Source organism: Falco biarmicus, chromosome 1 (assembly GCF_023638135.1).
Source record: "Falco biarmicus isolate bFalBia1 chromosome 1, bFalBia1.pri, whole genome shotgun sequence".
NCBI classification, from domain to species: Eukaryota; Metazoa; Chordata; class Aves; order Falconiformes; family Falconidae; genus Falco; species Falco biarmicus.
Window position 1 is genome coordinate 91121613 of NC_079288.1, and position 14919 is coordinate 91136531.

At 38.9% G+C, this 14919-nt stretch overlaps 1 protein-coding gene across 1 annotated transcript in view; it reads left to right on the forward strand.

Moving 5' to 3' along the window:
* The window catches only part of GALNTL6 (polypeptide N-acetylgalactosaminyltransferase like 6), a 485739-nt gene that overhangs the window by 429634 nt on the left and 41186 nt on the right, over window positions 1-14919 (forward strand). The window contains exon 7 of the mRNA XM_056326843.1: window positions 11758-11875. Coding sequence (XP_056182818.1) covers window positions 11758-11875 — 118 coding nt within the window. The remainder of the gene's footprint in view (window positions 1-11757; window positions 11876-14919) is intronic.

Below are 14919 nucleotides of genomic sequence, written 5' to 3' on the forward strand. Positions count from 1 at the left end.
AAGCAGTTTGGCTCTATGGGGAAAACAGATGATCTGAGGTGTGAAGCCCATCTATGCGCTGACACAGTGTGGGTTACAGCAGCACCTTGACAGTTTACCAAGATTGGGTTCACACTTGCAAGGACAGCCTCTGCATTCGAGGCTGAGAAGATGGGGAAAAGTGGAAACACCTCCAGGTGTGGACTTAGGGCCTTAAAGCAGCCACTGACAATCCTCTTTGATTCTGCATTTGAAGCATTTCCATGAGGAGCTAAGAAACCTGTTGGATCTGAAGCACTGAGCACTCTTTGTGTAGTCTGTAAAATGATAACAGTATTACCAGTTGCCTCCTATGAATATCATCTGCTAACGAGGTTATCTGTCAGTAACCATCTGGATAACATAGAGCCCATTTGTTCATGGTGGTGAATGTAACATTAATGGAGGAGATCAGATGAAATGACAGTTTCGCTGGGGCTGGGAGCTGCCATTCCTGACAAAGATTATTCTGATTATTTGTTATTCAGGAATTCCGTTTTCTGTTGTGGTTTTTGTGTTGGGTTTTTTTTGTGGGGTTGGGTTGGGGGGGTTTTGTCAACTCTTAACAATAAAGCCTTTATAGGTCAGTTGCAAGAGTAAACATTATTATTGTCCAGCTTACCTTTCTGCCAGTTCAGGATCTGATATGCCTTTTGTGTGCTTTTTTATTTAATTCTGAAGTGATAGGGCTTTCACTAACAAACTTTTAGACATGATTCAGGGATGACTGCCCCAAATTTCTCCAAGTCTTCAGGTGTTTCTTAAAATAATGATATCATGTATTTTATCCGTATGCTATTAGTTTAGATAAATGTAAAAGAATAGTGTTTCCTGGAAGTGAGTATAGACAGGAGTCTTGGGTTTTGAGTTAATGCAGTTGCAGTGCTTATATGTTACTGTTTTCAGTTCTTAATTTTTTTCTTGCAGTATTTTCATTATAGGTACATATAGGTTAGGGTGACCCCTCCTGATCCTTGCACTGTCACATGGCAGGCAGTGGGACGATGCTGACACAAGCGTAGCTGGACTGTGTGAGCTTCTGGATCCAGGAGGGAGAAAGCCTGCAAGGCAACTGCGGTCTCTATCGGTGAGTCACCCAAAAGCCAGCTTTGTATCCAGTCCAACCCTATCCCACATGAGGCAGGATTACTTCTGGGAAACTGCCATCATCCTGCTTTTGAATTACTCCCAGAGGTCCCCTTCTGCTTGCTGTTCTCAGAAGTATAGCTTGTACCTTCCAGTGATATGAAAATTTTAGTGTGCATCTCCTAGGGTCAAGGAGGTTGGCCATCTCAACGGATGGAGGTAGTCTTCTGTGTGGGGGCAGTTATACTACGTAGGGGTTCTTGTTTGCAACTCTGAGATTAGTATGTTGTGTTCAGAATAGGTTCCGCTATGGTCTGTACAAATTAGCAGCACTCTCTGGCAAATTCATTACCCTTATTTGCTTTCAAGATCAGGTCCAGAGTTCATGTACAACAGCATAATTTCACTGGCAATGTGTTCTTCGTGCACTTAAACCACCTAAAGATCCAGCTGCAAGTCTGCAAGGCACACTGGTTGGAAGCAGAATGGTGTATTCAGCCATACAGATTTCTAGTGCTTCACCTCTAGATGTGACCATTTATCAATAAATAGTGTAATAAGTGTACTTGTGACACTTATGTAAATATACATTTATATTTAGAATAAAAGAAGGATGTGATATTTCAACTGGGATAGACCATTTTCCTCACAGCTGCATATCAAAATATTCACATAGCTGAAAGAGTTTCTGACAGAAGTGAGCATTCGTAGCAGCAATCAGCAACTCTTCCATCAGAACATTTTGCTAATAGTTGATGAAAACTGTCTGTTTCTGAAAACAACCAGTTCACATCCAAATTCTGAAAGCAAAACACTAGATATAACTCTTTTGAGGAAATAAAAGAAGCTATTGGGTGTCTTCTACAATTCCTGACAGCCTTGCTGTTGAAAACCTCAAAAATATTAATCTCCCATAGATCAAAATGTAGATATTCTCTCTCTAGCTCGTTATTGCTATGGCGCATTTCCATGCATTTTTAGTGCAGAGAGAATGAGTTTATGCAAATGTGGAGAACTATCCCTAGACCAGACTTTCATTTTATTTTTATTATCAAATGGAGATATTTTTTTAATGTGATTTATTATGATGATAAAACAGGAAGGTTCATTTCCCTGCATTTCCACAGCCCTGCCTGCCCATCTTTAAAACAACATCAAATTAAGAGCAGATGCTGTCATGGGACAATGAAGTGCTCAACCTCATCAGTTTTCAGCTCCTTCATCCTTCATTGTGAAGTGCTTTCCAGTGTTTTTCTGTCAGTTCCATTTCTGAAAAACTGCTTTCACTGTTTCAGTTTTTACAGGAAAATATTGTTGTCCTCTGGTACAGACAAGGAGAAATCTTATTTTGTTTTAGTGAAGTGTCTGCCTCCCCATTACCTTCCATAATAAGGTAACACAGCAAATTATAGAGCTTTAATAAATGGCACTGGTGCACCTAGGAGCACATTTCCAGGATCCCAGAATACCTTTGACTGCATATTTGCCTCTTCAGGCATGGTTTTTTGGGGTTTTTTTTTTTTTGCCTTCTTAAAACTTAATGTCCTTGAAATCTTTGACCACCGGCAAATGGACGACCTGCTTTTTGTAGCGATGGCACGGCTACGCAGGCTCCAGTCTCCCTCCCTGTCAGCATGTAATCGTTTCAAGCTTCTACATTAACCCCCAAAGACAGACACAAATGAAATATTGAAATTACCTTTTGTCCCTATTTGCTGCCTGCATTTGAAGCGGTGTGTGTGCACAGGGGTAGAGTGGGGGCAGTTGCTGACAGTGCTACTGAAGAACTGATCAAAGGAGTAATATTCATCCATATGCTCAGCTTCATGGCAGATCACAGGCCGTATCATTAACTGTGTGTCTGATCCACTTAGCCTAATGTGAGGGCTCTATCTTCTTGAGAAAAGGCTTCTGTTTTGCGTGGAGTTGATGGTGGTGATTGTACTTCAGCTGCCTTGTTCTGTCTTTTTTCAACATGCCAAACCATTGCAAACATGCATATGGTGCTATACAGTAGCATGTAGTATAGTTATTCAAATGACCTCTTTTCCTCACCTGGCATCCATAAAGAGACCCAAGCAGCTGTTTTACTGGCCCCCGTGGGGTGCATATGGCACAGGAGCCAAGGCAGTCCTGACGGACAGGGCCCTGCCGGCGCTGCCTGCAGAGCAGATGCTGCCGTGAGCCCCGCTGCCGGAGCCCTCCATGCCCCAGCTGGCTCGGTCCGCCTGTGAGGTTGTGCTGGAAGGTGTGAGCAGTGAAGTCACTTTTACACGTTGTGTGCAAAGCTGTTTTCCTGGGTTGTGGTGCCTTTAAATCTGCTTTAATATGGAATAAGTACCTAATGGTTTAGAGTCACAGAAATTGGAGTCGTAGAGTTATAGTCATCCAGATAACTTCATAATAATCACCTGTAACTTTTAATCGCAGACTGCTAACCGGCTGGATTTGTTATCATTGTTTATCTAGGAATATCTCTTGGGAGGGCAAGGTCTGAATTAAAGGACTATTTTGGAAATAAGAACCTATATTCTGCCCAGTGGCTACGTTTTAAGAGGAATCATTTCTCATCTTCAGTGACGTTCAAAAATTTCTCCTTGAGTTTAAACTTCTCTTATGATGCTATATTCGGCTTAAGTAAATCAATAAAGCAAAAGTAAGCACTGGGAAAGGAAGATAGTTCTGGGGTTTATACCTTTGCATCTAAAGAGGAGAAGATAATGTTGAAATTCATTAGTAATTCTGTGCAGCTACTGCCCCCATATATTCTGAAAGAACATCCTTGAAGGTAGTGATGGGGTTTAATGAACTGTTGTTACTCCCTCATGTTGGAGAGGTGGTGATGGAGTGCAACCAGGATGGATAATCTAAAGATATGCTGCTGACCTTGTTCCTTATTTGAAAATAGAAGTTTAATCTCAGGTGAGATGATGTCAGTTTACCTAAGTGTTACTTTTCATAGACGTGGATTTCCGTGTTAGCTTGGACAGATTTTTCCTGTTTAAAAGTAGGGTGTACACTCAGATTAAAGGATTGGCCTTGACTTAAAATTCCAGCTTCAGGTTTTGTAATGACCCAGAGGCAAAAGATCATAGTAGGAAGTTCATTGTGCCTTCATAATTAAAATAATTGTCTTTTCACAAGAACGAGAAACAGGGTGACTTCCTACAATTCTGAAATTCTTATATTGTGCAAAACACTACTTACCTGTTTGAATTTTGACCTTGGGTTACCTTAAATGCCAGAGGGCTAAAGTAAGCTCCTGTTTTAGGGACAGTTGATAATATTTTGCCCCCAATCGGTCTTTATTTCTGTTTTAAAGATTATATTTTCAAGGGACGACCCTGAATACAAATGATAGCAATCAATATGAAAATGTACTAAATTGAAAGAGTTGTTTCAAATTTTGCTTGGAGTTCATTTCTGTTTTCCTTGGCAGTTCTTACTCACTTCCTACTAATAGGCTGAAGGGGGTTTTGCTGCAGTTGAGCTCCACATGTCCAAGATACATCCCCCCTCATGACATAGACGTGGCTTAGCTGAAGTGCTGCTCTCAGATCTCCATTCTTGCTTTTACAGCACTCAAGCCTCAGTGTTGCAATACTGCTCGTATGTTGGACTTGTCTCTTTAGTATGACTTGCAGCATAGTATTCCAGCTGTTCTTTTGTTCCTCATTTTTATCCTTCCGAACACCTTTGCCTGTAGGAAATTTCCAGAAGCTTTCATTTACTTTTTGCTGCAGGATGCTCATTTCTGCCAACCCACCTGCTTAGTTTGAGTCCTGTAGATCTCTTTTAGCAATAATTCAAATAGATTTCCCTTGGATTATGAGAGGTGATTATGAAAGGTAATAATGAGAAGGGGAAACCTCCTCTTTAGAGTCTTCCATCTCTACCCAACTGACTCACCTTTTCTACAGCTTCATTAATTTTCTGAAAATGAGAGGGAAGGTTAAATGGGCCTCAGCATCATTGCCAACATAAGGGATGATCACTCTTTTACGATACGTTTTTTTCAATGTAGTTTAGCAATGTGCTAAGAAAAATATGGAAAATATGCAAAGAAGTCATGTGATGAAATCACAGTGCAAACTTCTATAAACTGAACCTGAAACACTTTTAGAGCTTTCTTTATAGCTGACTCTCTGCAGCTCACTTTCTGGCTGTCTATGTGAGAAGAATGGGATTTTATCTTAATATATCTCAAACAAAGGTCTAGTTTAAAAATGAAATTTAATTATATAGGGACTTCGGAGTTAATTTGAAGCAATACAACTTATCTGCTATGTATTTCAGGACAATGATATTGTGAACTGATAGGTTACATAAAAACTAAGCTTGATGGTTTGGGTTTGTTGTTTTGTTTTTTTTTTACATACCTGTAAGAATATTTGCTTAAATGCCAAAAATTTATACTTTTCAGCTTCAAGTGAGTGAGAAACATGTATAATGCCCCTTATACAGGATTTGTGTAGTGAAACAAATGGGTGATAATCTCCAACAACAGTCACTACAACAAAATGCAAATTTTTATCAGAACTTTTTGATTTCTGCTGGTCATGAAAACTTTGTCACATTTGGCATCAAAATGAGGCCTCATTGCAATTTTAATAGAGAGACTGTTCATTATGTGGAGATGCAAGCTACAAAAGTACTGATCAAAGTAAATTAGCTTGGATCTCCATCCTGCATAATAGTGCCTTCTGCGCTAGGAAGCAGCATTCAGAAAAAGCTTGTGTGGCTTTGTCATAACCTGTCACAAGCAGCTACTCTCACCGGTGGGTACTGTTGGGTACATTTCTGCTTTTCTGCCACACTAGCATTTCACAGGTTTGAGTTGTCCAGGAAAGATGTTGCTAGAAGTTAAAACATAATGCAACTCTGCTCTGGAAAAGGGAATTATTTTGTTGTTAACATTACAGAGAATTTCAATGGACCTGCTTAAAAAACAAGATATTTATCATTGGAATGCTAAGTCATTTTGTGAGTGCTCTTTTAGATTGAGTATTTTACAGATCATTTAAAAAAAAAAAAACAGGAGGACATTTAGCACTGAAATAAACATGGGTGAAATTTTAGTGCTGTGCCTCTTAAAGGACAGGTATCTCGCAATTTAATTGTCACTTGTAAAACAGCTGACTGGATGCCAGTGAGTAGAAATGTATGAAACATGCATGCATATATGCAGGTATTTATTGTAGGTAAGATGGAGACATTGTGCATCTATATTAAATCTATGAACATATGAAGAATTTTGCAAACGACTCATTAGAAAGACATAGCAAAGGAAAATTAACATAAGAATATCCCAACTGCTTAAGAGTGACAATAAAATTATGCAACAGTTTAATAAGAGAACACAGATTACTGAAACCAGCTGGATACATAGAAGGAGCCTACACAGTGGGACACAGCTCTACAAATTTGCATTTGCAAGAGAGTAGCTTCAGTTTGCTTTGTGGAAATTGCTGGGGTACCTTATCATACACAGCCAGCAGTTCAGCATCACATACATCAACAGAGTTAAAAAATCAGCTGGCGATTTACAGTGTAGTGTGGTGACAGCTTTGAATGTACAGTGAATGAACTGGGTGGAACCAGTTTTCATGGGGAGCAAACCAACTCTAAGACATACCTTTTCCTTACACAGTTTATCTGCTATTTAAGATACTGTTTCTAGACTCTAAGGAGATAATGATGTGGATATCAGGAATGCAGTGGTTTGCAAAACCTATGTGATCATTTGGTACAGATGGGCACAAATTCATCAAAGGTAAAAGGTGTTCGGATAACTGGACACTTGTTGAGGAAAAAAAGAAAGAGTAAATCCCCTAGGCTAATGTCACAGATACAGGTTTTACTTTTTAAATTTTGATGATTTTATAAACATGCAAATTTCTCATATTGTTAGATTGGATAAAAGATGGAGCCTTATAGAAATATTAAATGTAAAAAAGTCAGTACATTTTAAAAATACTTTAAAATAATTTGTTTAAAGAGTTTAGTATATAAACGATTCTGCTTTTTACTTCTTGAAAAATTTAGTAAGTGTGTTCCATATTCGTTCCAGCTACACCAACATCTTTTTCTATGCACAGCATAGAATCTGTCCTTCAGTTCATCTTTAACTGGAGTAACCTTTAGGTTCATATTTTCTTGATTTATTTTATTAATATGTATCTCTTCCTGCCATTTGATCACCTCATGTTATTTTCGGTTTCCTCTATTTCTGCATTCACTTCATGTGAGTGACTGAATCTCTCTTACATTACACGTACATAGATTTTAATTTTTAGTTTTATTAGACCCTTTTATTATCTAGGATTAGAGTTAGCTTCTACCATTTACTTAAGAAAGCTTTGGTGCAGTAGCAGGAATCACTGCAGAGAGCACCAGGAGCAGTAACCACTGGAACAGGTATCTGCATTTACTCACTTTTCTGAGGTGCCTTTGTGTGGCATCACTAGGGTGGAGGGGCACTCTCCTTCATTAACAAGACATTGAAATTCAGTATAAAAATTGCTCAAGCCCAGCTCAAGGCTGTGCTCAGTAGGTCACTAGTCATTTCTGGGACTCTCACTGTGCCAGCAGCAGCGTGGCCCCCTTCCTCCTCCTCTTTCACATCCCTGGCTCCTCAAGGTCAACAGGAGCCAGCACTGACTCCTGATGTGGGCTGACATTTACCCCACTTTCTGTTCTGCATGTCAGTTGGTTTGGCACTGAAGGTCAGTTTGTCTAACATATCCTGCATGAGATGAACACCTCTTTCCCACATTCATCCGTTTCCGTTCAGTAGTTCAGCACAGAGCTTTTAATCAGTGTGGATTATACAAAGACATGCACAGTGCAATATGCCATTCACTAGATACGATTATGATGACCAAATTTCAGCTGTTTGAGGCAGGTAATTCCTATCAGTCCTTTCCAAAGCACCCCAGTTCAACAATGGTTTGTGCACACTGCAATATTTTTTTTATGTTGAATAACAGGTGACATAAACCTTTGTTCACATACTGACATGGTATGACAGTAAATAGAAGTGTCATACATTGGACATCTTCCAGTCTCCACATCAGCGTACCTACTGGACATGTCATCTAGCACAAGTGCTTTCCCATTTTCATTTCCTAAGTGTCTTTCTACGCGCTGTCAAAGCCTCTTTCCTTTTCACAAATCCTTTAGTTCCACTGTATGCATCACTCTTGTAAAATAATGATTCCAAACCCTGCTATGCCATTCATTTGTTTGCAATATACCACATTTGTTTCTAAGGCAAGTAACTTCATGCTCCTTTTAAGTCCGTGTCATTCTTTCTCTTACCTTGAAAATTCATGGATGAGATTATCTCTTTGCTTCCTCTGCATGTAAATTACAAGAAGTTACAAAATTCTTCACTGGCTACAGTTTAAGCTATTGCTATGTTTCTTTTGTGCCCTTTTTTAATTTGTGTGAGTTATCTTTTCACAGTAAGCATTTTCCTGCCTTTTCCTCAGTCTATCTTTTTTTGCAAAACATGATTTGTTGGAGGTTTTCTTGCACACTCACTATATCAAACTCATTCTCTGTCTCAGCACAGCGATCTGTGACCTGTTGGGCCAATTTTGGATCAGCTGTCTTTTATTTGCAATATTGTTCTTTTAGGTGTAGTCAGTGAGTCTGTGCAGTACTTCTCACATGGGAGGTTTTATAACTATTTTTAAATTTAGCAGCCTTAGCTTTGCAGCTTTTCTGAAGTTTTGGGAGTCTTTGTCCTTTTCAGTTTGTGACTATAAGTATTTTACAGCTTCCACTGTAATTAGTCACATAATGTTATGCTACAGTAGGTTAAGTCTGGTTGTGAATGTCTGAGTAAGACATTTCATGAAAAATCACTTGTACAGACACAGCTTTGTACTGGACATTTCTATACAGAAGCCATTACACAAGAGATTAATTCTTCTCCTTTGGGCTCGCTGCAGTTTTTATCCATGTGAGTGATCCTATTGACTACAAAAGGACTTTTCATATCAGTCATGATTGTAGGACTGAACTCTTGTCTTCGTATTTTGGAGACAATTTAAGGCCTGTTCAGCAGCAGCTGCTTGTGGCATGGAGTGGAATACGTATCCTGTGCCAAGTGGTCAGGTTCACACAGCTTATTGCTCATCCCAATCTGATGAAAACCAAAAAGCTGCCCTGTTTGTCCTTTCCATTGCTCTTCCTGCAAAACAAATGTCAGAACACGTTGTGGAATAAGAACGAATGGAGCAACATTAGTTGCAATTTTTTTTCCTCTTCATTTTTAAGTAAGTGCAAAAGCTATGAGTCTGCTGCTGTTCCAGTCATTTGGTAGTTTCACTAATTGTAATAAATGTTCGGAACTTTCGCATCTAAATAACAAGGGGTTTCTTTACTCAGTATGATCACTGGAAAATCTACAGATTAGTTATAAAGTATCATTCGTAAGTATTTGCCAATTATTTTGCAATTTGAAGTATCTGATTTTTTCATCTTTCATCCGGTTCACCTGCAGGGACAGCCTTTTTCTGAGGCCATTCACTGTGTCAAGAGAAATGCTCATGAAAGTTATTGTTCCTGAGAGAAATAGAGAAATCCTGCATTTACCCAGTGATTTCTGGGACTATGTTTCTTCTGCCAGTAATGATTTAGTTATAAGCATTCTCCATGCAAGTCCATCTTTATAAAAGGACATTGTGTTTTGATTATTTAGAATCTGAAGTCACAAAGGGCATGTTGTAATTAGATTTACTTCGGTAGGTATTTTAGTAGGCAGAATCCCCAGGGGAAGGTTTCTAATAAAATCTGTATTGAATATATTCATATGTGGAAAGAACAGTCAATATTTGAGATATGAAATGTCAATAAAAGTAAGAAAGTATTAGCATTCAGTCTATGTTACAGTGCACAGCCTCGTCAGAATATTGCAGCTTTGTTTCACGAAGTTTCTATGTGCTTTTAAAAATATAATCTCTAAAGGAAAATAGAATTAGGCGGTTAAAGACAGAGCTCCCTAGTCGTGAAAAAGGGTAGCTTAATGTAAGAGAAGATATAAACTAAAATACATATATATTTTAAAAACTAACTTATGGAAATTAAAGGTAAGGTAATGGTACTGTTTTTCATTACTGTGAATGCAGATGAGAGAGCCCCTTTCTAGCATTCAGGCGTGTGGCGAGTCACTGGCATCCTAATGGTGGCAGAGGCCACTCAGCAGTCTGCTTGTTATTTTGTCTTTCTCCACTGGCTTGGATAAAAGATAGCAATATAAAAAGGGTTAAGGCAGTGAAAATATAGCAGAATGTTGTTCCATTAGCTTGATGTCCTCTTTAATAAACTTTTAACCTATGTATGGATTCCTGTGATACCTACGAGTCCTGAGTTCACTGTCAAATCCTAAATCAGTGGCAGAGGAGGAAGTTTTTATTTTCCAGTCAGTTCTTCAGGGATGGTACCATCTGCTTCCATAGTCCCAAACAAATCACCAACAGGAATTCAGAACAGAAACGCCCCTAGACAGGATAATTTTCCCTCAGGGCCTGCAGTGTTACAAAGCACATGGCATAGGATGCAATTTCATGTCTATTCTCCGGTAAGCAAGCACTGCCTGGAAGCCATCCAGGTCTCTTACATTATGTCTTTTCTCTTGCTGACCAGCCATCAACAGTAATCTGTTCCTTCTAGCCTCTCGCTCTAAAACTCATAAGGCGAGTGTTGACCTGCACTGATTGAACTGCACAGTTGGGTTGGACTTCCTTCAGCCTGTTGTCTCCTTCCCGGTCAGTGCAGATCCATTTGTATCCCCCTTCCACCACAGCTGCAAGGAATCAATGAGCAACATTTAAATCCTGAGAGCTGTCAATGTATTTACTGCATTGGAACCAGTCTTTGGGGGGGGGGGGGGGGGGGGGGGGGAAGAAAAAAAAAACCCCACACTTAGTTTCCAGTACAAAATTCCTACTTATAAATTTAAAATATACCCCTCATGAATATTCTCTAACACTAACTGTAAGTATCCCATTTGTTTTCTATATTATCTGTGGAAAAGGCTGAGTTAATTCAAATAAATTCCATGTGTTTATTCATGGAATAAAGGGAAACAAGGGAAACACAGCAAATTATTTGCCTATGAGTTAAATTACCACTATGGGACAAAGTTTAGGAGTTTTAAATGATGCTGTAGAAAAGCAGATGTTTAACTCCCAACAGCTGCTCTGTAGATAGCCACGGTCACCTTTCTGTCTTTCTCTAGCCAGCACCTATGAGACTGACATGAATTGAAAACTTTTGCTAAGTTTCAAATATGAGTTACTTCACATCAAGTGCTGAGACGACATTAAATACTTCAGCACGTTTCCAGAGTCCCTTTCTTTTTCTGTTATATGGTTTTATTTAGTAATGAGCAGAATTTGTTGGATTTTTTTTTTAAAGGAGTTTGTGCATGACTGTCTACCATGCTCTGTATCTATCTACATGTCTATCACATCGCCTGTTTCTCATCTGGAGTCCATTTTGGGGTGAATAAAGGTAAATGTTTGTTTACAGTATCCTTTGCCTACACCTTTCATAGCTTTGCAATTCACGCAGCATTCACACAAACGCACGCAGAGTCCAAACATCTTCATTAATGTTTGTATTGTTTTATTCAACCTGTAGGTCTCCTGTAATGGCTGGAGGTCTGTTTGCCGTTAACCGGAGATGGTTTTGGGAGCTAGGAGGCTATGATCCAGGATTAGAAATATGGGGAGGAGAGCAATATGAAATCTCCTTTAAGGTAAGTCATCAAGTCACCTTATATGATACTTCCTTACTTGTTTGGTGTAAGACTCATGTAGTCATGATGCTTTCATTCATACTGACTTTTGTCCTTTAACTAAAATTAATTTACTACAATACTACTTTTTTCTTTAGGAATTCCCACTAGTTTCACAGAGAATTATGCCATAAACATGTGCTCCAGAAGCCATACAAAAATAACAGAGTACAGTTCCCTCTGAAAAATGTGGTAGCTTACCATCATCAAAGAATGACTTCGTACCTTGTTCCTTTTATTATCTTCTCCTCTTACCTTCTCTCTGACACTGCATTGACTTCATACTCAAGTGTTGAGCAAGTTATTGAGCTCAGCTCAATAAGCCAACAGAGAACTAATCCAGAAGAAAAGAAAATTGCATCATTTTCTGCCCATATCAAGAAATTTAATCACCTCTGGGAGCAGGCTTCCCTGGAGTCAGCTCAGGGAAATGGGTGGACATGGAAAGAGAAAGTCTTAGGAAGAGGGAGCCCTTTCGGTAGCAGTGAATCACTAGTGACCTCGGCTGCTATGACCTGTTATCTACAGGCCAGCTTTTCAAACTCAGATGATTTTTTTTAATTGCATTTGAATTATTGTAATGACAAAATATGTGGGGAGTTTTCAAGTGCTCAGGTTATGTACAGCCAGCCCTGGTATATCCTTCTATCTTCTATGTGGACATATGTATTCAAATCAGTTACATGGCTTTTACGTGTTGAGTTGAAAGTCTTGTTACTTTCCACATGTAAAATAGGTATTTGCATTAGTTTGGTGAGGACTAACATTTCTAATTTTGAAAACTGAGTTTATTGTGTTCCAGTATACCCAAAGACGTAAGAACTTGACCTCATAGCCTTTATGCAAATGTCTTGGTAGAATTTCATCACATAGGTGAATCGAGTCAAGTGTATTTGGATAAAGCTTGGAACTGAAATTAGAATTTACATTTAGCTTCAGGATCTTTCCAACCTACTTCCAAACTCTGGCAGTGTAAAGCTCAGTAAATAAATTTAATATGTCAGCCATGACTAATATCATACATCTTGCTGAATCTGAGTTTCAACAGCGATTAAAACAGAGCTGAGGCTGTTCTGTTGAATGAAACATACAGAATGACCTGACACTGGACTGCCAGGCTGTCTTTACAGGAGTTATCAAGAACAGCAAAATGGTTTAGTGTTAACTGTGCAACTCTCTTGTTTCTCCCAATCATTTTTATACCGCAGCAAAATAAAACAGGAAGGCAGGGGAAACCAAACAGCTAGACAGTGTACTGAGAATATATTGATTTACCTTCTGTCCGTTTAGATTGTTTCAGAAGGAAATGTAGGTAGCTGCTAGTAGCTGACACAGCGGTCTGTCACAGGTCACCCATGATTTTATTGTCCTATTTCACATATTCCTTTTGTTTGTTATCACAAAGAATATACTTGTAATGCTCTCCAGTCTTTATATAGAAACCATGGTAACAGCAGTGGAAACTGAGATACTTGATTGTCCCAGTGTGTTTTGCCCAAGTGATAGATTTTTTTCTGGAGGCAGCTGTGTCACACTGGGTCTCATTTCAGTCATATCTCCTGATTCATCTCATTGGTGTATACTGACTTTAGGGTCCCTGTCCTTTCTTATTAGCATTGAAAGAAGAAAAAAAATACTCTTTAGAAATTATTGCCAAATAGGAATGACTTTCTATTAGAAGAATTTAGCAGATGTAAGTTTTTAAAAAGAAGACTGCTGTTTGGTTTGGAGTAACAAAAAAATGGAAAAGAATCATGGAGGCAGAAAGGAGAAACAGTTAAGACTAGTTTTTTATTATATCAGAATCACCAATACCAGCTTGGAAAAGGTTTCTGCTTCAACAGTTTCTACAGTAGCTATAGATTCAGTCATCTTAGAACTTACTTAAATTGAGGACAGGTTAGCCAGGCAGTTTAATTTACCATCTTTATGCACAAACCTTGGGAAGATGGTGAACTTGCCATCTCTCTGTTATTCACTAAGTCAGTGAAAAGGCCAGATGACCAGCCTGGTTCAGTTCCCTCAGTTGCTTGAGTGGGTCTGAAACTACATCTTACCTGTTCTTAGAGTGTGCACGTCTACAATTTGTGGAAGTGTCATAGGATGGGTGCCCTGTGTTAATGCCATGTCTCGCATTAATGTTACATTGCTTGGCAAATACTTATTTGGAGTATCCTGCCTCAAGAGCTCTCTAACCACCAGATAGTTAGCTATTTAGCTATTCCTACACATTTCTTCTTTGATTCAACATAAAGTATTTTGTAAAAATACGACTGGTTTTCTTCAGGAAGTTGCAGAAAGAAGCCAATTTGAAATGCCCCATAATTGTGGAAAGTTTGTATTTAGAGGACTATTTCAGGCTGATCTTTAACCTCAGAGATAGTCACAGTGTTCATTTCATGTTCATATATCTTTTTTTTAACTTTGAGATTCATTTGTATGAAAGCTGCAGTATAAGGGTAGATAAACAGTCTGTCTACTATAAACAGAGACCAGGCTGATGACACAACCCTCCCAGCATCAGGCTGGGGATTCTTGTGGTTAATTCAGACACAGTGATGTAGTTACAGAGGGATGCATGCCAGGGCGAGAGCGGTCAGGAGCTCCCTGAAATGAAGTAGTGTCTGGTTCATCTTGAACTGGTTGCCCTGCTCTCTGAGCTGGAGTGAGGAGTGTTTGCAGACCATTTCTGGTCCTCACTGATGCATTTTAAACCCTATGGATCGACTAACTACTGTAACCCTTCTGCTGAACATTTCAACAGTAGGTCCAGGAACTAGAGAATCCAGGTAAGCTGTGGCACATCTTTAATTAGCACACTAATGTTTTGATGCCAAGGAAAGCTTACAGGTATGTTCAGGAAGATTTTTGTGTGTCGTGTTTATATGTCTAAATTCACTGGTGACAAACATGGAATAACATTTAAGAAACAGTATATGTTTGATATTCTGTGTCCTAATCTTATTTGGAGAACAGCTCCCTAGATGTTGGAATGCAACTTCACA